Raw genomic sequence first — 25,504 nt, 5'->3', positions numbered from 1 at the left:
TATCCAGACTTGATGGAGCACGCCTGTAATCCCAGCTACTCAGGAGGCTGCGGCAGGAGAATTGCTTGAACCCGGGAGGCGGAGGTTGCAGTGAGCCCAGGTCATGGCCATTGCACTCCCGCCTGGGTGACAGGGTGAGACTCCATATATAAATATAAATATAAATATAAATATAATATATAAAAATATAAATATACATAAATATATAAATATATAAATATATATATATACATACATACATACATATATATATATATAAAAAGTTACAGGTCAGGGCTGGCAAGCAGGAAATTGCCTACTGAGGTGCCACTAAACTCACTGGGAAGCCACCACCCTCTGAATGTCCCAGCCCCCTTTGTGTGTGGGGAGGAAGGGATGGTTCTATAAGCCATTTGCTGCCATGTGCCACAAAGCAAGAAGGAAAAGAAAGTACACTGGAACCAGGATGAGAAGCCCCTTCATTCTGCTGTGTTCCTCTAGTGCTCTCTACTGACAAAGTTAAACACTGTGCCAGCTGGCAGAGAAATATTTACAGGATCCTGCTCCAGTATTTCAAAGCATAGAAAAGAAGGGTAGATTTGGAGCTGTGAGGTTATAAATTGATGACAGGCACATACATGTTCTGCTGCAGAAGAATGTATTTGATTACAGAGTGCTGTCCTGAGACCCCAGAAGGAGTGTTACATTGTACACAGTTTATGTTATGCACCATTGTGCCTTTGTACAATCTAAGCAATTCTGGGTTCTGAACTGGACCTCAGGGGAATCACGACCTGTACCACTTTGTTATGATCATGTCTTGCAAACCTCAGCGAAGAGCTATCTGAAACACTGTGGGAAAATATGCCTCAGGGTGTTCTGCCTTTGTCTATGACCAAATCTAATCAACAGCTGCCATCAAGCCTGAAGCAATAAGAGCACCTGAGTTCTTGTTTGAGAAGAGGTGAGAACAAGGTGATAAAGCCTTGGCTCAGCTTGCCTCTTACATAGCTTGGATAAGACTTCTTTTATCATATATATAGTGTTTATTTATTTATTTATTTATTTATTGTTGTTGTTTTGAGACAGGGTCTTGTTCTGTCACCCAAGCTGGTCTGGTACCCAAGCTGGTCATTCTGTCACCCAGGCTGGAATACAGTGGTGCAATCATGGCTCATTGCACCCTTGACCTCTCAGGCTCAAGTGATCCTCCCACCTCAGCCTCCTGAGTAGTTGGACCCACAAGCGTGAGCCACCATACTTGGCTAATTCCTATGTATGAACTTTTAACCCCACTGAGCTCCTGGAATTTGACCTAATAATATTAGTACTTTTTTCCTTTTAAGGCAGCATACAATTTTCTTTTCTTTTTTTTTTGTAGATCATGGTGCAGCCACAGAGATGGTAGCCCCTCCCCATGCTCCCAGGTATACGATTTTAATAAAAGGACAGAAACCTTGATTTATCTCCACTACAGTTCCAATGCCAGGGGATGCAAACTCAAATATCTATACAGGTTAGGGATGCAACTTAAATGAGTGAAGCATGCAGATACAAGACAAAAAGGAGTGATGGCAACTGTGGAAAACCATAGAATATATGCTTAAATAAAGGTAGTTGCTATTTAACCCCTGCATATTGTTGCCATGTAGATCTAATTGTCAGATATTCTAATTTTTCAAGAAAAGCTGGAAATTCAGATTTTTAAAACCTGAATATCAAATTTTAAAAACAGTAAAAAAGACGGTATAGGACAAACATATGTATGTGCCGGCGGGGGGCGGTGGGGAGGGTCACATCCAGCTTGTGACTCCTACCCCATGCCTGTTTTTATACCCCTGTACAATCCCTTCCCACACTGACTATGGGTTTGGCCATACTACTAGTTTTGGCCAACGGGACATTACCAAGTGTGGTGCATACCAGAGTTTTGATAAGCATTTGTTCACTGGGGCTTGTCCTTTCTCAAGTCACTATGCAGATGTTTGAATGATAAAAAGCCACAGGGAGGAGAGGCCCTAGAAGATGAAAAGTCATTTTGAATGAGTTCCCAGCTGATTGCATGTGGGCCCCGGCTGAGCCCGGGTCAGCCCACACAATTGTAAAATCATAATAAACCATTGTTATTCTAAGCTACTAAGTCTTCGGAGGTTTGTTGTGTTGCAACAGGTAACTGAAATAGAGGTCATATCTAATCCCTTTGTTTTACTAATGAATGTCCTGAGGGCCATAGTGGAAGGGACCTGGTGAAATTCAGATAGCATGACAGTGGTAAGAACTTTCCAATTCTGTGCTCTTCCTATTGCTTTTCTTTCAATTCCCTTGGTGAAAAGCACCAGGTAAGGACCATGAAACTTCAAAGTCTACCTGCGGGGAACTTATACTGTGTCCTGAATGCATGCAAATTACTGTAACTTGGTCCTTGGTAATGGAAAGATTTCTAGGTCATCCAGCCTCTTTGACTTTATAGGTGCAGAGAACGCAAAAACACTTTGAGAAAGTGAAAAGCAGCCTCTGATATCTGGAAGCTGGCCTGGTACAATCAGCCATGACATGATGTTACTAGACCACAGCCTGGCCCTTATAGCTAGGCTTTGTGTTTTCCTGTAGAACAAAAGCAATTCCAAAGACCATCAACATCAGATGAGGTCATTCTGTGACCATGATAGATCCAGACAAATACCAGACCACTCTATAATCAGGTCTAAACACAGATAAAAAGATAAAACCTGATGATTGTCCAAACCACAAAAAATGACTCAACATCCCCACTTGGCTAATATGAGGGAGCCGCTGCTGCACTTTTTTTTTTTTTCGTTTTTGAGACAAGGTCTGGCTCTATCACTCAGGGTACAGTGGAGTGGTGCGATCTCCATTCACTGAAACCTCCACTTCCTGGGCTCAAGCGATCCTCCCACCTCTGCCTCCCAAGTAACTGAGACGACAGGCGCGCACCACCAGGTCCGGTTCATTTTTGTATTTTTTGTAGAGACGAGTTTCGCCATGTTGCCCAGGCTGGTCTGGAACTCCTGCGCTCGAGCAATTCGCCTGCCTCGGCTTACCAAAGTGCTGGGATTACAGGCGTGAGCCACTGTGCCCGGCCAGGCTGCTGTTTCTTTATCTGCACAGCTTTAGCCTCAATCTAGAATTCCCTTCCTCTAGATAAGATGAACTGAGATGCTCAATCATGGAACGACCCTCTCTTCCTGACAGTATCTAATCCAGTGAAGCTCTCACTTCCTTAAACCCTCTCCCAAATCACTAACAACTCTTACCGAGAGGCCCTATCGTTCCTCAATGTGTGTTCTCAGTCACTGCAACTAGTAATAAACCCAGCTTGTTCAACGATCCGTGTCTTCCTGGTGGGATTTGGTTAGAGGGCACGGACAGACCTAAGTTACACAGAGTTGGAGGCTGAGTTCACTAGAAGGAGTCTCCGCATGTGTGTTCCTTCTTAGCCACTCTTTTGGTTAATGTCTGTCGTCCCTCTACCAGAATTAAGCTCCATGAGAACAGGAGCCTTGTCTGTCATGTTCAGAGCTGATTCTCAGCGCCTAGAACGGTACGCAGCGGAAGCTGGATGCTTAAAAAATAACCATTTTCTGAACGAATGAATGAGGGGCTCGATATACGCACGTCCCCTTTAATCTCGCAGCTCCTCGCAGATCGTGGGACATACAGACAGCACCACAGCACATTTCCCAAAACCCCGTCTTTCCCGAAGAAATCTCGAAACTCTCACTCCTGGGATGCCCATCCTCTCAGAGCCTCTTCCCCAGGCCGAGCTTCTCTCACTCGCTGGCCCCTTCCCACACCTGAGCCCCAGGCCTATACACCTTCCTAACGCCCCTAGAACCCACCTGTCTCCACCATCTGCCCCTACCATCAGACACTGCCGGACGGGCCGCGCAGCTACCTAGGCGTCTAGGGGGCACTGCGGCATGGACCGCGCATGTGCGGAAATGGGTCGCATACGCAGGACCTCCGACAAGTGAGGAGTTGCCTCGGAGTTTCCGTCCCGGTCTGGGCAGCCTTGGGCTGCCAGGAAGTCAAAAGAAGCTAGCCGGAAGGAGAACCTGGGCGCACGGCTTTCTGGGACACGTAGTCGTGGCGCTCTCGAGGCCCTACCATGAGCAAGCTCTTAACTCTTCAGGTCTGCACGTCCTACGTCCACAGTCCAGTGCTACTCTCAGCTCGAAGTTCAGCTTCGGGCTGCCAAGAGCCAGCAACCTGGTGTCAGAGGCTCGGTCCCACAACGCTCTGCGGGCCGCGGCGCCTGCTGGGAGGTGTAGTCCCCGATCTGCGTACTGCGTTCGCCGAGGGGGAGGGCGGAGCTGCCGGCGGCCCGGGCGGGCTGGCAGCTAGAGTGGGCGCGATAGCCGCCTCCGCCTCTGCCGCCTCCGCCGTCGCCTCCTCCGCCCGGGCCGTTCGCTGCTGCGCGGGGAGAGCGAGGCGGGGCCGCCGGGGCCGCCATGGAGCCCGACTCGGTGATTGAGGACAAGACCATCGAGCTCATGGTGAGTGCGGCCCGCTGGACCGTCTGTGCTTCCGTCCGTCCGGCCCCGGGCGGGCCTGCCCACCTCAACGTCCGGTGCGAGGCCGGCTCTGGCCCTTCCCAGACGCCTCGACCCAGACCCGGGCCCCCAGCCTTCCCTGGCCTCGGACCTGGCGCGGGCTCCTCTGATCCCTCGACATCTCCGGCCGGTCCTGGCCCGGCCCCCTCCATGCCCCTCGCTTCTCCCCCTCCCCCTGGTCCCGTCTCCGGTCCCAGCTCTCGGACGACCCTCGCTCGTTTATGCTGTAGACTTAGGTCGCACTCGCTCTAGCACCCCATTCTCCTTCTTTTAGAAAGGGATTTTTTTTTTTCTTTCCTCTGTTTCGGCCCAGGCCCGCACCGCGCTTGCAAGCCCCACTCAGGCCGAGTGAGATGGTGGGAAGGAGTACGGAGATGGGTAGGGGCCGCCTGGGCCTACGCGTCCTAGGAGGGATCTCAGCACCCACTCCCCAGCCTAGGTCTGTGTGGATGCCAGGATGGGCCCTACAGAGCTGGGGGGGCAGGGAGCTTTCGGGTTTGAGGCTGTGGCGGATAAGGAGGCCTCTTTCCCGGGCCCTTGTGGTGTCCGGCTTCTCGGACAAAGGGTTTCCTACCCGGCGGAGAGGGATGTTTGCATAGCAAGGCCCCAGGTACTCTGGATTCCATCCTCCAGGAAAGAGAAGGCGCAACTTCACGTTTTCCAGAGCTGCTTTGGGAAATTGGAGATGACTGGGGAGGGAGCCATCCTCATCACTGCCGCGAGTTCTTTCTTCTCAGAAAGAAAAAAAAAAAGAGGGGAATCCTTGGCCCCCGGGGGAAGCGACCACTCTTCTGTTAGAAACCACTGGCAGCCAGGCCAGACTCCCGGTCCGTGGACACCCTCCACCCTCCTCCGAAGCTTTAGGATTTGAAACCAGAAGGGGTTTTTAGGAACAGGACAGTGAGAGAGTGGCTAGAAGTGAAGAATTTGCTAATTGATGGATGATTTGGTGGAAGAAATAAAATATGGCAGATATTACCTGCCAATGTGAACATGAGGGAAATCAAACTGGGCTCTGGAGAGCTGGGAAGAGGAAGTCTGCATCAGCAAATGGACATGTCCAGGATTTCTTCCTGTGGAAGCCTTGACAGTTTCTTTGTGTCTCTCCTAACACGGTAACAACTTCTTCCCCAGGGTTGAGAGGAGAGGTGGAAGAATCTACTTAACCCAGCAAAATGTTTTCCTAGCCAGATTTTCTTCAGTGTGAAAATGTTTATTGAGTCAGTGATTCCACTGGGTAGGGTTGGTGACATCAGAGCCACTTCCCCCATTTAACGCTATAAATAATAAATGGTGACACTGAAAGTCTGTTGGATAGCTGCATGGTTTCTGTGGATGATGGTGTCTGGGGAGTTGAGATGCTTGTTTTAAAAATGGAAGTACAGTAGCATAAATATGGAGGCAGCTTAATGTTTGCTGTCCTTTGCATAATTCACAGAACTGGACTTCTCTAGCATTCTTGAAAACTAGGAGGGAAAAAAAGAAACTGATAGTTTTTGATTTTTGCATGCGTGTGTGTGTGTGTGTGTGTGTGCGCGCACGTGGGGTTGTTTTCAAAGGGATGTCACATACTGAGTGATTTTTCCTTTTCAGCATAATTTATCATACTTGTAGTCAAGTGTTTGGTATTCTGTAACTTTTGTAGTGGGTTATTTTGGTAACTATCTTAAATCGACTAAGTATATTACATATTCTTAAGAATGTACACACAATGCATGTACTTACAACAGAAGTACTTCATATCGAAAAATTGTAACTTGGTGCCTCTTTGAAATTGGCTGTTCCCAGCTCCTTCCATTTCTATTCCTTTAAAAAATAACGAAAATGTATTTATTTTCAAAAGAATTATAAGAAATACGTTGTAACCCAAGTCAGTGTATGGTTACAAAATAAAAAAATAAAAACCTTTGGCCTAAATTCACTGGCTTCCTATGCTTATAACTTAAAAAGTTTTGATTTTACATGATAGCACCTGGTTTTGATCAGAAAAGAGATTTCAGCCTGTTAAGGACATTATAAACTGGGATTTAAACTGGAATTCTTTGAAAATTTAACAGAGTTTAGTTATATTACGATTAATTTTAAAATGGCCTTTTATTTAAGGATTTTGATATTTCCTGAAAGGGATATCAGTTAAGACTCTTAGACAACCCTTATCATAAATTAAATATGTGTATTTATTTTAGTAAAATAGCACAGGTGCTTAGCAACTGATTGAGTAAATCCAGGATCAAATGTAGGAAATAATGCCTTAGAATCTAATTGCATGTGGCTTTCTGTTTTCACTGCATTTCAATTACAGTTTCCAGAACTGGGTTAAAAATATTTTTTACATTGGTTTCAAGATAATACGATTGATGGAGGAAAAGGGGTTAAACTGATGGTGTTTTGAAAGCCTAAAGCATGAAATATTTTTAGATTTTTATGAGTCAGCTTCAGTACTCAAATATTTGTGATTGTGCTGCTTGTACCAGTTTGGCACTTAATGCTTAACAAGATAACTTTCATTTGCTGTTCCAAAGTGTGCTGTATTAAAAAGAGGAAACAGACTTCTTGGTTATCTCCACTTTCTAATCTTCATCCCTGTACTTTCCTTGATATTGATTCTTCTGTTTTTCCTTGCATTTTTGATAAGTATATTAGGAAATAAAGCTGGTGATAGCAGAATAGTTAAATTTCTAAAATATAACCCCCACTTTGACTCCTACCGCTGCCTGAGGCCTGGGTCCGCAAAGGTTGCTTCTCCTACTGACCCACTCTGTAGGATTCAGATTTTAATATTATTAAAGTCTATAAACTCTTAATTTAGACCCTGAATTTACAGTGACTAATGGTAAATAATTTAACCGCCAGATGACTTTTAGGGCCTTCTATTGGCCCAGTGCTATACCTGTTAGTGGGCCTATTTTTCCAAACTTCTGAGTTTGGTAAAATTCGCCTTATGAACGAGGCAGAAAACTAGTAATTCATTTTGGAAATATGTAAAGTTTATCAGGCTATGTTCAATGGACTTCATTGGGAAGAATGAGAACTGTACAATATGTATCACGTGGTATTTATTAACCTTTGAGTTAGGAATATGACTTGATTTTCAGGCACTCATCACTAGAAAGCACTCACAAGAGCTTCTGATTGGAAGAGAAAGATGATTAGATTACCCTGTAAGAAGCCAGCAGAAATTGATGCTATCACTTTAGGAAAGGCGATCCTGCCTCCTCCACGGGTGTGAGTGAATCCCCTCTTCCCTTTACACAATTAATGGATGGTTTATAATTAATTGTTAAATGACTTCCCTTTTTGCTAAGTGACCTTAAGTGAGTCATTTCCCTTCTGTCTTATCTCTTAAGTGGCTGTATTACTTGTTGAATGAAGTAATATAGGTTAAAATACACTGATCCTTATTAAGAAGGTGTGGGCAGGTGCGGTGGCTCACGCCTGTAATCCCAGCACTTTTAGGTGGGAGGATTGCTTGAGCCCAGGAGTAGAGACCAGCCTAGGCAACATAACAAGACCCTGTCTCTACAAAAAATAAAAAAATTAGCCAGGCATAGTGGTTCACTCCTATAGTCCCTGCTACTCAGGAGCCTGAGGTGGGGAGGATTGCTTGAGCCCAGGAGTTTGAGGTTGCAGTGAGCTGTGATTGTGCCACTGCACTCCAGCCTGGGTAACAGAGCAAGACACTCTCAAAAAAAAAAAAAAAAAAGAAAAGAAAAAAGAAAGAAACGAATAAATGAAGTTACTGGAAATGTTGTCTTTTTTTCTTTTTGGATCTTTTTTTTTTTCTTCCTGTCATTGACTTTCTCGGGGTGAGTGGGGTTGTTTAGTGACTTCATCAAGAAATTGGATATTACTTTGTCACCATCTTTCTCCTCATGTAGCGCACCACTAGGGGTGCTAACTTACTGAATGCAGACTCAGTGGACACAGGTTTCAATAGGGTCCAAATGAATAAACCACACACACACACACACACACACATATTTATATAAAATATATGGACCTCACTGACCTGTCTAAAGAGGCATTGGCTCAAATATATCAATTTTTGCCCCTGATTTTGCAGTAGGTTAGATATCCTTTCAGATTTGGCATGGATAAACGTGTTCCTGCACACAAGTCTTGGCATTCTGGGCTCTTGACTGCTCTAGTCTGTCTCCTGCAAACAGAGAGCTAGCCCAGGAGAATCACTCAGCCATTACATAGATTCACAACAGCACATATATGCCTCTTACTAGTGTTGTTTGAGCCTGTGAATTCTAGAAACAAAATTATCTGCCCTGTAAGATCTGTGGGATCCTGGGTTCTACCTTGTGATATTTGTTCTTCATAGAAAACAAAGCATTTTAAGTCCTAGTGATTCCAATTCCAGTCTTCCTTTGTATTCCGTTCTCCCTTATGGCTTTTCTGCCTACTTTCCTTGCTTACTGTATATTCTAGCACATGGAGGACCATGGTCCTCCAGATTCTGCTCACACGTTTCTTTTGTCAGCACTGATAGGAATGGACCTAAGCCCATTTATTGAAGGCTACTGATATTTATCAAAAGGATCTAATAGGTGGTTCTCTGGCCAAATTGGCTTAGGTTATATCTCAGCAATCTTCTCTTTCATTTATGCTAATGAAGTCCTATCCACCCATAAAACACAATAGGTGCCACCTCTTTTGATGTCAGTTTATATTATGGTAGCAGAGACTGTCTGGTTTTTGTGTCTGTATAGCACTGCCTATATGACACTCAAATGAAATGAATGAATTCTGGCACTTTGTATTTATCCTGTAGCACTTAACATATTTCAGGCTTGTAATATAGTTACCTGTTTGTGTCCTCTGTTGAATGATAAACTCCTCATGGGAAGGGCTGGGGCCTTAATTATCTTCCTGTGACACACAGTTCCTTCATACACACGGTGTCTTCTTTGTGGTAGGCTTTCAGGAAATGTTGGGTTGAATTTTCCTGGTGATCATTTTCAGACATTATTGCCTTTTGCCTGTGTCTTAACTATCCTCTTTTCTAAACATTTTCACCCACATTACTAATTCTCACAATAATCAGTTCCAAATTTTTATGGGACTTATCATATCATCCTATTATATTATAAAAACTTGTGGTTGTGCCTAAACTCTTCTTCTAGAGGCTGTGTTTGATTGCCCTGTTACTCCTCAGCACATGGGTGCTCAATATGGATTTAAATTAATGTTAGATTTTCTTTCTTTCATGCAGTGAAACCTTTTAAGATTTCCTTTTGAATATCTTAAGACAAAGGTAGAGATGAATAGAGAAGAAAGATGGGGAGGGGGAAGAGGTGGGTGGTGTGTGGTTCATAGAACATCCATAGACATATTAACCATTATTTACAGACTTTCCACACATACAGATTGATTTACATAGAACTCAGAGACTGGTTGTTAGCAAAGAACTGAGGAAACCGAATACTTTTTGCATCAGTTGGTGCAGGTTTGCCAAATAGTTGATAAGCTCCAAGGGCTCCATGACCTTAGAAAAGCATGGTTTAGCAGAAAGGGCATGGGCTTTGAAGTGAAACACCTGAGTTTGTATCCAAGCTCTGTCGCTTGCTAGCTGTGTGACGTAAAGAAAGGTAACCTTTCTGCAGTATGATTTGATTATATGTAAAAATAAATAAGAAAACTTAGGTATTGGTCTGAGTTGTTGGGAGGATTATATGAGAGATGTGTGTGAAAGGACTTTGCAGAGGCTTGCTTTTCTTCAAATGCTGACCATACTAACTTTCCCCACAAGTACAGGGACCCTAAAGCGAAGTCAAGACAGATGGTGTGGAAAAGGTTTTTATTTCTTTCTCCTGAGTTGCGCATGTATTTATTTGTGAGGCTTTACAGAAGACTAACATTTAGTTGCTTTTAGCCATACACATTTAATGAGCCATCTTTGGGAAAAACAGTGAAATCATGCAGAGTCAATACTGTCTTGGAAAATCTGGGAGGTACTATTTCAATGACTACCAATTTGGCGTAATTAGATCTATGCTGTAACTACAGAGAGAACCCACCCAGTCCTATTTTTATACTTGGTATCCTGACAGAAAGAGACTGGTGATTAGTTTATATTGACATTGAGCATTGGGATTTATGTTTGATCGGTTTAGTTTAGACTGACCAAATTGTGATTTTTGAATTCTTATTCTTACCATCATCAAAGCTGATGGTTTTAACCTTAGCAGAATAAGCAGTGAGAATTCATACAAGATTTCCTTCTGAGTTGTATTGTTCATTGAATTAGTTGACAATGGGGGAAGAAACTTGTTGGTTAAGAATGTGCTCGTTACCCTTGGTTAGTTTCTGCTGATCACAATTGCTTAAGAGGAAATTTGTCTTTATAGGCAAATGAGAGACAGACCAGGAAGACCTGACAATCCAGTAGGGTATCTCTTACCTGGTTCTTAGTGTTTTAATGAAACTAAAAGATGGAATAGTTCTGTCAGCGGGAAGCGTTTTTAGGAAATTCCCTCTCAGGTTGAGTCAACGATGAAGATCTTCACAAAATGGAAAGCTGTGAAGTATAAACACTGGGACATTAACAGGAAAAAAAAAAAAAAGCTTTGGCTCTTCGGCTTGTGATAGAGAGGTGTGTAAATATAAGCATATTGAATGTAGGAAACCATTGTATAGTAAAAAGCCTCTGATCCACAGAAGAAAAAGAAAGACTGAGGTTCTACTATTGTGAAAAAGGAACTTGAGTAAATGTTAATGTTTTTTTTTTAGGAGTTAACTGGAGAACGTTGAACCAGTTTTGGTAACTAACAATAAAATATATTTTGGCCCTCTGAAATGACTACATGATAGATTCAAAGAGAAAGGGGGCAGAGGGGCAGGAAGAACTCAGTCCTGACACTACTCACCTGGCATCTGTTAATCTTTGTATTACTAGCATAAGGCCTGCCAGCAATTAGGGATTGAAGATATATATATATATATATATATATTTTTTTTTTTTTTTGAAGGGAAGGGAGAAAAATTAACTCACTAGTACAGGGGAAAAGCCTGAGGATTCAAGAGGTCCAGAAATGAGTCTGTTAGTCAAATTGCTGTGGTTGTGTTTTGCTATAACTTGTTTTGCATTTTGGATAGTCGTACCTTGAAAAGCATAGTATACTGTTTTAGCAGTTCGCAACTAGCCATAGTTCCCTAGCTACTTCTGTCAAAATTGGGTTTCCAGTTTATTCTTAGGCTTAGGAGTAATACCACTTAATGGGAAAAACTTGAGAACTCATTATTTGCTTGGGATTTTACTTTTGTGATCTCCTTAAAGTTGTGAGTCTTAAGGTATTTTCATCTGATTGTTATGGCGAGGTTAATCATAGACCGGTATTTCAGTCACTTTAATTGCCTTACCTACAATATGAACAATCAGAACATCTTTAAGAGTCATTGCCTGTGGACTGTCAACAAATCTTAGAATTTAAAAATTACTTGGGTTCAGCTGGATTTGAGATTCTTTGTCACAGTTACAATCTTTGCTGCTAAACACAAAGACTACTTGAGTACCATTATAGTATGTCTTGCCACAGTCTTTCTTTTTTTTTTTTTTTGAGACGGAGTCTTGCTCTGTTACCCAGGCTGGAGTACAGTGGCACGATCTCAGCTCACTGCAACCTCTGTCTCCCGGGTTCAAGTGATTCTCCTTCCTCAGCCTCCCGAGTAGCTGGGATTGTAGGCATGTGCCACCAGGCCCAGCTAATTTTTGTACTTTTAGTAGAGATGGGGTTTCACCATGTTGGTCAGGCTGGCCTCACACTCCTGACCTCAAGTGATCTGCCCGCCTCGGCCTCCCAAAATGTTGGGACTACAGGTGTGAGCCATGGAGCCCAGCCTGTAATGTGTTTTGTTTTAGCATTAATATTGTGGGCTTTAGGCTGGGCTTGGGGGCTCACACCTGTAATCCCAGCCCTTTGGGAGGCCAAGGTAGGCAGATCGCTTGAGCTTAGGAGTTCAAGGCCAGCCTGGGCAACATGGTGAAACCCTGTCTCTACTTAAAAAAAAAAAAATTCAAGAAAAAAATATCATGGGCTGTAGAATTGCATGGCTCTTTGTTAATTAAATGCTTTTTTAAGTGGCAACATCTAGGGAATTAACCCTTTCAGGATGGCCCAACTGATTCATCTAGGCTGAAATATTTACTCTTCTGTATTTTCATTGTTCTCCATTTTGATGTTAATTAATTTAGGACCTTTGAGAGTAAAGCTTGATTTCTTCTCCTCTCTCAGAAATCATGGGCTTTCTGACCCTTGAACTGTGGAGTCCATAGTGCTCCATGAAAAGGGCATGGGCTCTACTACCTAGTAGATGTGGGACTTTGGACAGATTACTTCTTTCTGCTCATCTTTTTTTGAGAATTAAATATGGGTAATTAATGTAAAGGGCCTGGCCAGTTAGTAGCTCTTCAATAAGGTAGGTATTACTATAATTACTGCAGGAGCATTTTGGCTATAATGTAGCAATTGTGGAAGTAGCAAATTTATGTTCGAGTAAGTTCAGTCTTTTTGTTTTTATCTTTGTTGTCCTGTTGAATGCTTTTTCTCTTTCCCTTTTAGTTTGTTTAGAATTTGCAGTCTAATTTGATATGGTAGAAAAAGAATATTGATATAATACGGACAGGACTTAATATTTAATGGTGTCACCTAGTAAATTGTTTATTAGCGTTCTTTATGATTTTTCCCAGTTTACGTGATCATTGGCCATTGTACGGGACTGGCCTTTACTGAGTGACAAGTTCAGTCTTAAGTTATATGTTTTGAAGCACACTATATTTTAGCTAAGGGTAGAGGATTTGGGTAATATGTAGATATGATGTCTTATATGTAGCAAACCAAAACATTTTGTTAGGTACGTAAATAAATATCTTTATGGTAGATATTTGAGCCCTCTCGTATCATTCTTTTTGGCTGACAAACTATTTTTCTAATGGTGGAGGAGCTGTCTTAGAAAATGGATAAAGAAGTTCAGTGTAGCTGAATGGTCTAGGACAATTTATATGGATGATAGGGTAGGTTTTTTTTAGCTGCTCTCATTTGGAAGTTGCATGCTGTTTATCATGAGTAAATATTAATATTAGGGATGTTCCATTATTTGTTACGAGTTTTGTATCCTTTCAACACAGAGGTGAGGAATGCTGCTGCAGGCATTTTATGCCAAATAGCTGACTCAGGGGTTATAACTTTTTTCCTGTGCCTCAGATCCACCATTCCATTGACCCTTCCTTCCATTTCTTGGAGGCTGTCCTTTGCCGCTGGTGCCATGGTGGGTGTATGGATTGCTTTCTGTCTTTCAACAGTTACCGAAGTGCATGTTTGGGATTTTGTTGAAGAAAGCTGGATACAGTAAACGGAAAGAATCTTGGAAGATGCTTGACTGCTGTCTTTTCTCAGACTAGTCTGAAAGGGAAAACCCCCATTCATTCTGGATTGGTGGATCTGAAGTACAAAATATTTTCCAGGTAAGCAATTACCCTGTATTGTTTTGTTTTGTGGAACTCAACTCGCTGAAAGAAATTTTGAAAAATATTTTCCCTTATTTATTTTGTCCATTAATAGGGAAAGGGAGAAATATTAGACGTTTGTGCATAGTGTCATGTTTGGCCATGTTTGGGTGTGGATCAGTGAAGGTCTATGTGTCTGAATTCCTGGTAAAAACTTTGTTTTACTGTAAGAAGTGCAGTTATTATTATCTTTGAGACATCAGGTCGCCCAGGTTGGACTGCAGTGGCTCAAACATGGCTTACTGCAGCCTTGACCTCTTGGCCTCACACGATCTTCCTGCCTTAGCCTCTCAGGTAGCTGGGACCACAGGCACATGTCACTATGCTCAGCTAATTTCTTTTTTGTAGAGACAGGGTCTCACCATGTTGCCCAGACTGGTCTTGAACTCCTGGGCTCGAATGATTTGCCTGCCTTGGCCTCCCAAAGTGTTGGGATTACAGACATGAGCCACCACGCCTAACTCAGTTATTTTTATTGTAAGCCCAAATAGTTTTTATTCATAGTCTAATAGGAAATACAGTAAACAGGGACATATATTGTTTAGGGAATAGCTTGTAAAATATGGAAAACAAATGGTAACTTTGAGGCATTCTCACATGATTTATATAATAGTTAATACCTGGTCAAAATATTTTTTGCGGTTTCATGTAAAGTGGTGGTATTTTATTCTGAGGTCTCTTGGCAGGTCGTCTTGGGGAGGTTTACTAACTGTAGCAACTGCTTATTGAGAGCGAGTGCTACTTGCCAGTTACCTTTGTATGCACTTTACATATATTACTTAATTGGCACAATGCTTCACCTGCATTTTACAGCTAGTGAAATGGAGCTCGTAAGCATAAACTGCCAGTTACTCAGGTCATACAGCTAGTAAATGGTAGAACCAAGCTTTAAGCTTGGGTTTAGGTGTCCTCAAAGCTCTGACTCTTTCTGTCTTACTACACTTGCTGAAGTTTGTACTTTAACCTTTAGATTTTCAGATTGCCTGTCTGCAAGAGCAAGGTGTGATTTTCTACAACACGTTTCCACTCAAAGAACACATGGTGGGTCATTGTTTGGCATGGTATTTTAATAATTTAATATGATTTTTTTTTTCTGAGGCGGAGTCTCGCTCTGTCGCCCAGGCTGGAGTGCAGTGGCACGATCTCCACTCATTGCAAGCTCCGCCCCCTGGTTCACGCCATTCTCCTGCCTCAGCTTCCCAAGTAGCTGGGACTACAGGCGCCCACCACCACGCCCGGCTAATTTTTTTGTATTTTTAGTAGAGATGGGGTTTCACTGTGTTAGCCAGGATGGTCTCGATCTCCTGACCTTGTGATCCGCCCGCCTCAGCCTCCCAAAGTGCTGGGATTACAGGCGTGAGCCATCACGCCTGGCCCATTTAATATGATTACATGGCACCGCGCCCAGCCCACTTAATATGATTAAATGCTTGCTTACTGAAAAATCAGATCTTCAGTCAGTTCATCAAGTGAATGTAAAGGTAATTTAGGGAGTATAGGAGAGACAATGCATTTAAATATCAAGATGTGCTTTATACAGGGAAGTATCATTTGGTCCAGTGAACTCAAACCTGTATCTTCTCAGTTCCTCCTCAGTATTTGTTATGTAAATAGCTCAGTAGTTCATTATGTAGACTTCTTTTAGCCTGTGGTTTGTCATCCTTACAAGTAAGGCATTGTCAGGCAACATTCTTGAAAACATGACTTTTTTCGGTATTTAATATTCTTTCTGGAGAACATCCTACTCCCTTTCATCTTATAAAAATTTTATTGTAGACGGACATTCTGACTTTGTGATCATTGTTTTAATTTAATACTTTCACATTTGCTAAGATTTCTCCTCTGGTGAGACTGTGGCTCACTGCAACCTTTGCCTCCCAGGTTCAAGCGATTCTGGTATCTCAGTTGCTTAAGTAGCTGGGATTACAGGTGCGTGCCACCATGCCCAGCTAATTTTTGTATTTTTAGTAGGGATGGGGTTTTGCCATGTTGGCCAGGCTGGTCTCAAACTCCTGGCCTCAAGTAATCTGCCTGACTCAGCCTCCTGAAGTGTTGGGATTACAGGTGTGAGCCATTTTTCACCTTGTCTTCTGAAGGATAGTCAGGACAGTCTGGTGGTGGTGGTGGTGGTGGTGGTGGTGGTGGTGGTAGTAATGATACTAGTAGTAGAAGTAATAGTTAATACTGGGCACTTATTCTTTATTGAGCATGATTCTAGATATTTTATACATATAAACTTTTTTTTTATCCTTATACAGGTTGAGTATCCCTTGTCTAAAATGCTTGGGATCAGAAGTGTTGAGAATTTTGAATTTTTTTCAGATTTTCAAATATTTGCTGTATACTGATTCAGCATTCCTAATCTAAAATCTGAAATCCGAAAAGTTTCAATGAGCATTTCCTTTGAGCATCACGTTGGCACTCAAAACGTTTTGGATTTTGGAGCACTTTAGATTTTGTATTTTTGGATTAGGGATATTCAACCTGTAGTAACCTAATGAGGTAGGTACCATTATTTCCCCCCTACTGGTGAGGAAACTAAAGGATAGAGTGGTTAAATAACATGCTTTAGGTCAGACATCTTGTAAGGGACAAAGGTGAGATATGAACCCAGGCAGTCTGGCTTCAGAGAATGTGCTTCTTACCTCTGTTCTATATTACCTGTAGATTAGAGTATCATCCAGTGATAAAGGGGCATAAATCCTAAAGACTAAAACTATATATTCTGATTTCAAGAAATCATTGCAAAAGGAAACAGTTTTATATATTTCTTACCTTCTGTAGAAAACAGTCTAGCTCTCAGGTTCTGCATTAGCCATCTAGGGCTGTCAGGCTGTTTCCTAAGGCAACTTGGAATAGGTTAGTTTGAGGTTATCTTTTAGTACAGTGCTGTCCCATAGAACTTTCTGCAATGATTGAAATGTTCAGTGTCTGCACTGTTCAATATGGTAGAGTTTTGAAGTATGGCTCAAAGTAACTGAATTTTTAATTTTAATTAAATTGACATTTAAATAGCTACATGTGGAGATTTATAATTTACCATCATCCTAGATCTGGTCCTTGGTTTAACACTCACAGAAATTTGATCTGCTCAGCATGCCTAGACATCCCCTTATCCCAGGGTTGGACCAACATTAACCAGCTTTACAAGACTGATGTGTAAAACCTAAATTTTAATTTATTAATTTACAGTGATATGTATGTTGGCATGATTAGTATATTCTTTTCTTTTTTTTTTTTTTTTTGAGACAGAGTCTTCGCTCTGTCACCAGGCTGGAGTGCAGTGGCGCGATCGTGGCTCACTGCAACCTCCACCTCTCAGGTTCAATCGATTCTCCTGCCTCAGCCTCCTGAGTAGTTGGGACTCCAGGCGCGCATCACCACACCCAGCTGATTTTTGTATTTTTAGTAGAGAGGGGGTTTTACCATTGTTGGCCAGGATGGTCTTGATCTCTTGACCTTGTGATCCACCCGCCTGGGCCTTCCATAGTGCTGGGATTACAGGTGTGAGCCACCACACCCAGAGTATATTGTTTTTTGATAGGCAGATTTACTTACTAGGTCCTAATTAATATGCTAGTTTAATTTTTTCAAACAAGTCAGAGAGACCTGAAGACTCAAGCCAAATGACTGGACTATTCTCTTCATATAGGAAGACTCCATCAGGGAAGTAAGACGTCTGTTGGCCTGGGACTGAGACACCCTCGTTCAGCTTACTTTTAGGGATGGTGGTTTTTCCCTGTGGTAAAGCCTCTTCGTTCACCTCTTCTGCTTGCTTTTGCTTCCCAGATCCTTTTATGATTAAGGCATTTGTTTTTAGACAGATTAGTACGTTCAGCTTGAATGCACACTTGACTTACAGGTTTGGGAAGGCCTTTGTTTTCCTTAAGGTTCCTTTATCACTGCTGTAATCCATTTTGTGTTCATTTTCAACTCTGAGAAAACAGTTGAATTTTCCTTGCTTCCGTGTGGCCTCTTTATATTAAAGTGAGTTCAGTTTGGGTTATGGTGAATTTGAGTTGCCTATGGATGGATTGTCTAAGAAGAGAAGTATCTAGTAGGAATATTGGCCTGGAGTTCATTAGAGAGGGCAGGGTTAGAGAGAAATATTGGGGAGTTTTTAGGTGCAGTGGTAGCTGACTAGACTTTAGTACAGTTATATGATTACTCAGAGTATAGACTGAAGAATGTATGTATTGGTGTATGGGAATGGCAACATAAAGGAATGGGCTACAGCTAAGGTCAGAACCTGAGATCATATGTCATGTTGACCAAGAGGTGTTATTACTACCCTCTCCTCTCTTCCTTTCCTTTCCTTTCCTTCTTTTTCTTTTTCTCTCTCTTTCTTTTTCTCTCTTTTCTTTCTTCCTTTCTTTCCTTTCTTTCGTTCTTCCTCTCTCTCTCTCTCTCCCCCTTTCTCTCTTTTTCTTTCACAGAGTCTCACTCTGTCACCCAGGCTGGAGTGTCATGGCATGGCCTCGGCTCACTGCAGCCTCTGCCTCCTGGGTTCAAGCGATTCTCCCACCTCGGCCTCCTAGTAGCTGGGACTACAGGCACATGCCAACCCACCCGGCTAATTTTTGTATTTTTAGTAGAGATGGGGTTTCACTATGTTGGCCAGGCTGGTCTGAAACTGCTGACCTTGTGGTCTGCCTGCCTTGGCCTCCAAAAGTGCTGGGATTACAGGCATGAGCCACCGCATCCGGCCTCCTTTTTTTTTTTTTTTTTCTTTTTTTCTTTTTAAGATGGAGTCTCACTCTGTTGCCCAGGCTGGAAGGCAGTGGTGCGATCTCAGCTCACTGCAACCTCCACCTCCTGGGTTCAAGTGATTCTCCCACCTCAGCCTCCTGAGTAGCTGGGACTACAGGTGTGCGCCACCACGCCCAGCTAATTTTTGTATTTTTAGTAGAGATAGGGTTTTGCCATGTTGGCCAGACTGGTCTGGAACTCCTGACCTCAAGTGATCCTCCCACCTCGGCCTCCCAAAGTGCTGGGATTACAGACATGAGCCAACCTCCCGGCCACACCCTCTCCTTTTCATCTTGACCTGAGAATTTTGTTACAGCCTGCTAGTACTTACTCCTAGTCAGCAAACATTTGGGTTGTGACTTTCTCTTCTACTGTAATAGTTTGCTTAATTTTTGAAATGTGTTTTTGAGAACATGTCTTATGTACATTTATGCAAACTCAAATTTTATGCATCTGGTGACAAAAATAAGAGAAACAGAACCTGAACAGTGAAGACTGTGGATCAAACGTTAAGATGGGAAATGGGAATCTGTTCTTTCAGTCTGTCTCAATTCCTGAGTGCGTTTTAGCTTGCTGTGATATGTGTGCTTATGGTATTTTAAAGACACACACTTTTAACATCACAACGTGAGGCCTAAATACAAGCCAGCTATTTTATCTGCTAGTCAGTTGAAGAAACTGAACTGTTCCAATGCTGGAGTAAAAATTAGTGGTGTTAGAATTATTGAGATGCTGTGTTGGTCTCAAGTATGGCATATCCTTAAGGGATTTTTGAGGCATATTTTTGTCGTATGCTATTTTCACCTTACATATTCACTTCAGACCCTAATTCCTAGGCCTCCTGCAACTCCACTGTAACTAAGTTTTGATAGTGAAAGCATGGAGACATGAAGAGTTCATTATAGCTACAGTCAATCAATACTTGACAAATTTTTTGAATGAATTACTATATCTGTGATACAAAATTAAGGTACAAAAGGGGCTGGGTGCCATGGCTCACTCCTTTAATCCCAGCACTTTGGGAGGCCGAGGCAGGTGGATCACCTGAGGTTAGGAGTTCAAGACCAGCCTGACCAACATGATGAAACCCCGTCTCTACTAAAAATATGAAAATTAGCCAGGCGTGGTGGCATGCGCCTGTAATCCCAGCTACTTGGGAGGCTGAGGTAGGAGAATCGCTTGAACCCAGGAGGTGGGGGTTGCAGTGAGTCAAGATTGTGTCATTGTACTCCAGCCCAGGCAATAGAGCAAGACTCAAAAAGTGCAAAAGGGAGTAACCAGCGAAAAAAAAAGTTTCTCATTCCTTCTAGCCACCCAACTACATTCTTGTGTAACCTTTCTATACATACGTGTATCCTGTACACATTATTTTTGCACCTTTTTTAAAGTAAAATATGACTCAGTTATCTTTCATATCAGTTCCCAAAGAGCTGTCATATTTTTTGAGGAGATAATTTAATTTAAAAGATACATGCTGATTTATTGTACAAATATGCCATAATTTGGGTAACCAGTTTGGACTGATGCATGTGTAGATGATTTCTAGTCTTTTGCTGTTACAGTTAATGCTATAAAGAAGAACTGTGCATATGGAAGGTATCTTCAGGACAGGATCTTGGGCATACTGACTAGGTGCTTTTATAAATCTGATAGACATTGCCACATTGCCCTCCAGTCATATTGCAGCAATTTATACTCTCACAGACCTTGAGTAACAGTGCTGTTATTTCCTGACAGTCTCATGGTATTACATGAATTTTAAACTGTTTGCTTTTTAAATTGTTCTTCTCTTTTTCCTCCATTAACTTTTTATTATGAAAAATATCATATACATCTAAGAGTTGAGGTAAAAAAGTATAACATTTATATACTCTCTCGACCTAGATTCAACAATTGTTAACATTTTGTCATATTTGAGTCATTTCTCTGCTACCCCCCTCCCTTCTCTTCCTCTTTCCCCTTCTTCTCTCCTTCCCATTTCTCTCCTTTTCTCCTTCCCTCTCTTACTCTGTCTTTCCTTCCTCCCTACCTCCCTTTTTTGTTGTTAAAAATTTGAAAGTAAGTTGCAAACATCATAATACTTAACCCCTAAGTTTTCAGCGTGTATCTCCTAAAATAAGGATAGTTTCTCTCTCTTTGTCTCAAACCATTACATGCCTACACACAACCATATCTCCATGTATACAACCACGTTATATATAATCACATATACTTTATGCATATGTGACCACAATACTGTTTGCACATCTAAGAAAATTAAAGTAATTCCATAATATAATATCAAACATCAATTAAATCTAAATTTTCCTAATTGTCTCAAGAATGTCTTTTATACCACTCTCACTGCTTTAAAACAAACAAACCGACAAAACAGGATCCAAACAAAGTACATCCTTTGTATTTGGTTATGTTTCTTGTACTCTTTTTTAAGAACAGTTCCTTTACCCTTTTCCCTCCTTTGCCTGCATTAACTTGTTTGAAGAGACCAGCTCTGGTTGTCTTGTAGGATGTGTAACCTTGTGCATTCATTATTTCCTCGTGGTGTCATTTAACTTGTTTCTCTAGCTCCTCTACTTCCTGTAAACTGGAAGTTAATTGAGATGCATCCAGGTTAAACATTTTGACGAGAATGCTTCATCATAGGTGAAGTGCAGTTCACATTGAGTCATATCAGGAGGCACTTAATGACGGGTTATCCTGTTATGAGCAATGCTAACTTTGATTCCTTGGCTGAGGTGGCAGCAGCCAGATCTCTCCATAATGAAGGTAAAATTTTCTCTTCTGCTATTAGAGAGGAATCTGTGGGACATTATTTTGGCACCTTGTAAATACCCTGTTTCATTACAGCCTTTCACCCATTGGTTTCATTATCCTGATCCTGAAATCGGTTATTACAATAGGGGTTGCGAAATTGTAGATTTTTTATTTTATTATTTTAGACAGAGTCTCACTCTGTTGCCCAGGCTGGAGTGCAGTGGTGCAATTTCAGTTCACTGCAACCTCCGCCTCCCAGGTTCAAGTGACTCTCTTGCCTCAGCCTCCTGAGTAGCTGGAACTACAGGTGCACACCACCACGCCCGGCTAATTTTCATATTTTTAGTAGAGACGGGGTTTTGCCATGTTGGCCAGGCTGGTCTTGAACTCCTGACCTCAGGAGATTCGCCCACCTCGGCCTCCCAAAGTGCTGGGATTACAGGCGTGAGCCACCATGCTGGGCCAAAATTGTAGTATGAATGTATGTGTGTATGTATATATTTATTTATTTATTGAGGTGGAGTCTCGCTCTGTTGCCCGGGCTGGAGTGCAGTGGCATGATCTCAGCTCACTGCAGCCTCTGCCTCCTGGGTTCAAGCAATTCTCCTGCCTCAGCCTCCTGAGTAACTGGGATTACAGGCACCTGCCACCATGCCTGGCTAATTTTTGTATTTTTATTAGAGACAGGATTTTGCTATGTTGGCCAGACTGGTCTCAAACTCCTGACCTCAAGTGATCTGCCTGCCTTGGCCTCCCAAAGTGCTAGGATTACAGGCGTGAGCCACTGTGCCAGAATTGTAGTTTTTAAATTGCCACTCCCACAGGCTGCCCCCATTTTTCTTCCTTCCTTTTCTATATCACCATACTCTCCTGGACTTTTATTTATTCAGTGTTAACAATCAATTACAGGCTTTGCTAATGCTCAGATTGTCTCGGGTTTGGCTACTGATAACTTTTTCTAGGTAGCTCCTCCTGTTTCATTTTGACATGACCCCATCAGTGTTTTTTTTGTTTGTTTGTTTGTTTTCCCTTGGCTTTTTTGGCACAACAAGATGTCCCAGACTCACCTTATATTTCCATAAGGTGATCAGGAATCAGCCATTTCTCCAAGGCTCTGGTTCTTTTTAGTAAGGAATGGTATTTAGAAACTAAAATCATTGCCGTGGGTTGTCATTGCTTCTAGACCCTTTCAGTGGACAGAACTAAGAAATATGTTTAAAAAGAACCATGAGTTCATGTTATTTCTGATTCAGATGTAATATTAGAGAGACTTTTTTCTGACTGTTAGCCTTTTAATTTTCCAAATCTAAGGGACCTTATCGGTATCATGGCCCCATCAAATTGAGATACACATTGTTACTTAAATAGGCAGATAAATAGTTTCATCCATTCATTACTGAGCATGTACTCTGTTCTAGGTATTGTTTGGGGAATACAGAACAGAATCAAATGCATACCTTGCTTCCAGAAGCTTGTAGTCTTTTACATAAAAAAGTATACCATAGTGTGAAAACTTGTAAGGATCACGGGAAGTAGACAAACAGTGTTGTAGGAGTTAGAAAAGGAAGGAAATTTCATAAGGGATATTTTAAAAACTTACCTTTGGCCGGGCGTGGTAGCTCACGCCCGTAATCCCAGCACTGTGGGAGGCTGAGGTGGGCGGATCACCTGAGGTCAGGAGTTTGAGACCAGACTGGCCAACATGGCGAAACCCCGTCTCACTAAAAATACAAAAAAATTAGCTGGGCGTGGTAGTGGGTGCCTGTAATCCCAGCTGCTCGGGAGGCTGAGGCAAGAGAATCGCTTGAACCCGGGAGGTGGAGGTTGCAGTGAGCTGAGATTGTGCCACTGCACTCCAGCCTGGGCAGTAGAGTGGGACTCCACCTCAAAAACAAACAAACAAACAAACAAAAAAAACCCAAAAAAACTTACCCTTTGAGGCTCGAGCAGAAGTTAGACGTAAACATGGATGTATTGGGATAGTGGAGCTTCATAGCAAAGGGAACCAAGTGAACAATGGTTTGCAGACAGTGGTGTTTGTTGTCTATCTGGGAGACAAGTAAGTAATTCTGTGTATTGCCGGAGTATTGCTTGTGTGGAAGGGAGTATGGGTGATGAATTTGAAAAGGCAGGTTATAACTAAATCTTGAACTTTATCCCGTTAGGTCATTGGTCTCCAACCTTTTTGGCACCAGGGAGCAGTTTCCTAGAAGACAGTTTTTCCACAGACCAGGCACGGGGAGTGGGGATGGAACTGTTCCACCTTAGACGTCAGGCATTAGCTGGATTCTCATAAAGAGCATGCAACCTAGATCCCTCACATGCGCAGTTCACAGTAGGGTTCCTGCTTCTGTGAGAATCTAGTGCCTGGGCTGATCATCTGACAGGAGGCAGAGCTCAGGTGGTAATGCGAGTGTTAGGGGACAGCTGTAAATACAGATAAGGCTTTGCCTCCTGCTCATCTCCTGCTGTGAGGCCCAGTTCTTAATAGGTCACAGACTGATACCAGTCCACAGCCTGGGGTTGGGGATCCCTGCTTTATGTCATAAGATGCAAGCTAATAACCTGTGGATAGGTAGAGCTTCACAAACATATTTTATGTGGTCCACACGGATTTTTTTTTTCTTTTTTTTTTGAGATGGAGTCTCACTCTGTTGCCCAGGCTGGAGTGCAGTGGCACAATCTCGGCTCACTGCAACCCTTGCTTCCTAGGTTCAAGTGATTCTCCTATCTCAGCCTCCTAAGTAGCTGGGACTACAGGCGCACACCACCATGCCTGGCTAATTTTTGTATTTTTAGTAGAGATGGGGCTTTGCCATGTTGGCCAGGCTGGTCTTGAACTCCTGACCTCAGATGATCCATCCTCCTTGGCCTCCCAAAGTGTTGGGATTACAGGGGTGAGCCACCACACCTGGCCTGGTCCACACGGATTTTATTTATTTATTTATTATTTGTTTTTGAGACAGAGTCTCACTCTGTCACCCAGGCTGGAGTACAATGGTGTGATGTCACTACAACCTCCACCTCCCAGGTTCAAGTGATTCTTAGGCCTCAGCCTTCTGAGTAGCTGCAACTACAGGTGCATACCACCATGCCCGGCTAATTTTTGTATTTTTAGTAGAGATGGGGTTTCACTATGTTGGCCAGGCTGGTCTCAAACTCCTGGCCTCAAGTGATCCACCTGCCTTGGCCTCCCAAAGTGCTGGTATTATAGATGTGAGCCACCGCTCCTGGCCAGGTTTTAAAAATTGGGACATTTCATATGAAAACGCTAATTTGTGGTTTTGTTTGAAAATTGGAGCTCAGTAGTAGCTGTCCTTTTGAGTCAGAGCTTGTACTTTCCTGTACGTAACTCCTATGAGACCAATTTCACTTTATCTAATTGGTCATATACATTTTTAATTTCTATTTTTTTGGGTCAGAATCTTGTTCTGTCACCCAGGCTGGAGTACAGTGGTGTGATCATGGCTCATTGCAGCCTTGACCTCCTGGAGGTAAGCTATTCTCCTGCCTTAGCCTCCCAAGTAGTTGGGACTGCTGGTGCACGCCACCATGTCTGGCTAAGTTTTAAAATCATATTTTATTTTTCGGTACAGGGTCGTCTTCTTCCTCTGTTCCCCAGACTGAAGTGGTGCAGAGGTGCAGTCATAGCTTTACTGCAGCCTCTAATTCCTGGGCTCAAGCCATCCTCCCACCTCAGCCTCCAAGTAGCTGGGACTACAGTAGCATGCCACCATGCCCAGCTAATTTTTTAAGTTTTTAATTTCTTTTTTTGTAGAGACGAAGTCTTGCTGTGTTGCACAGGCTGGTCTTGAACTGGCTTCACATGATCCTTATCTCTCAACCTCCTGAAGTGTTAGGATTATAGGTGTGAGCCACTGCATCTGGTCTATTTTTATAATTTTTTTTAGATACTGGGTCTCACTGTTGCCCAGGC

At 42.5% G+C, this 25,504-nt stretch overlaps 1 protein-coding gene across 7 annotated transcripts in view; it reads left to right on the top strand.

Annotated features, from left to right (window-relative positions):
- Nucleotides 1-1,360: 1,360 nt before the first annotated feature.
- The window catches only part of FBXW11 (F-box and WD repeat domain containing 11), a 147,538-nt gene continuing 123,394 nt past the window's right edge, over nucleotides 1,361-25,504 (top strand). For 2 of the 7 annotated variants that reach the window (XM_019028230.3, XM_019028229.3), the window contains exons 1-2: nucleotides 4,280-4,496; nucleotides 13,861-14,022. Coding sequence is in view for 5 of the 7 variants with exons in the window: in XM_004042989.4 (XP_004043037.1) it covers nucleotides 4,452-4,496 (45 nt within the window). In the remaining 2 variants the exon portion in view is untranslated. Of the gene's footprint in view, nucleotides 4,497-13,860; nucleotides 14,023-15,034; nucleotides 15,106-25,504 lie in introns of all 7 variants that reach the window. The other 5 variants (XM_055387369.2, XM_004042989.4, XM_004042990.4 and 2 more) reach the window with 5 other exon arrangements.

The sequence above is a fragment of the Gorilla gorilla genome, chromosome 4, assembly GCF_029281585.2.
Source record: "Gorilla gorilla gorilla isolate KB3781 chromosome 4, NHGRI_mGorGor1-v2.1_pri, whole genome shotgun sequence".
NCBI lineage: Eukaryota > Metazoa > Chordata > Mammalia > Primates > Hominidae > Gorilla > Gorilla gorilla.
Note: the sequence above shows the minus strand (reverse complement) of the source record. Positions and strands in the feature narration are given on the sequence as shown.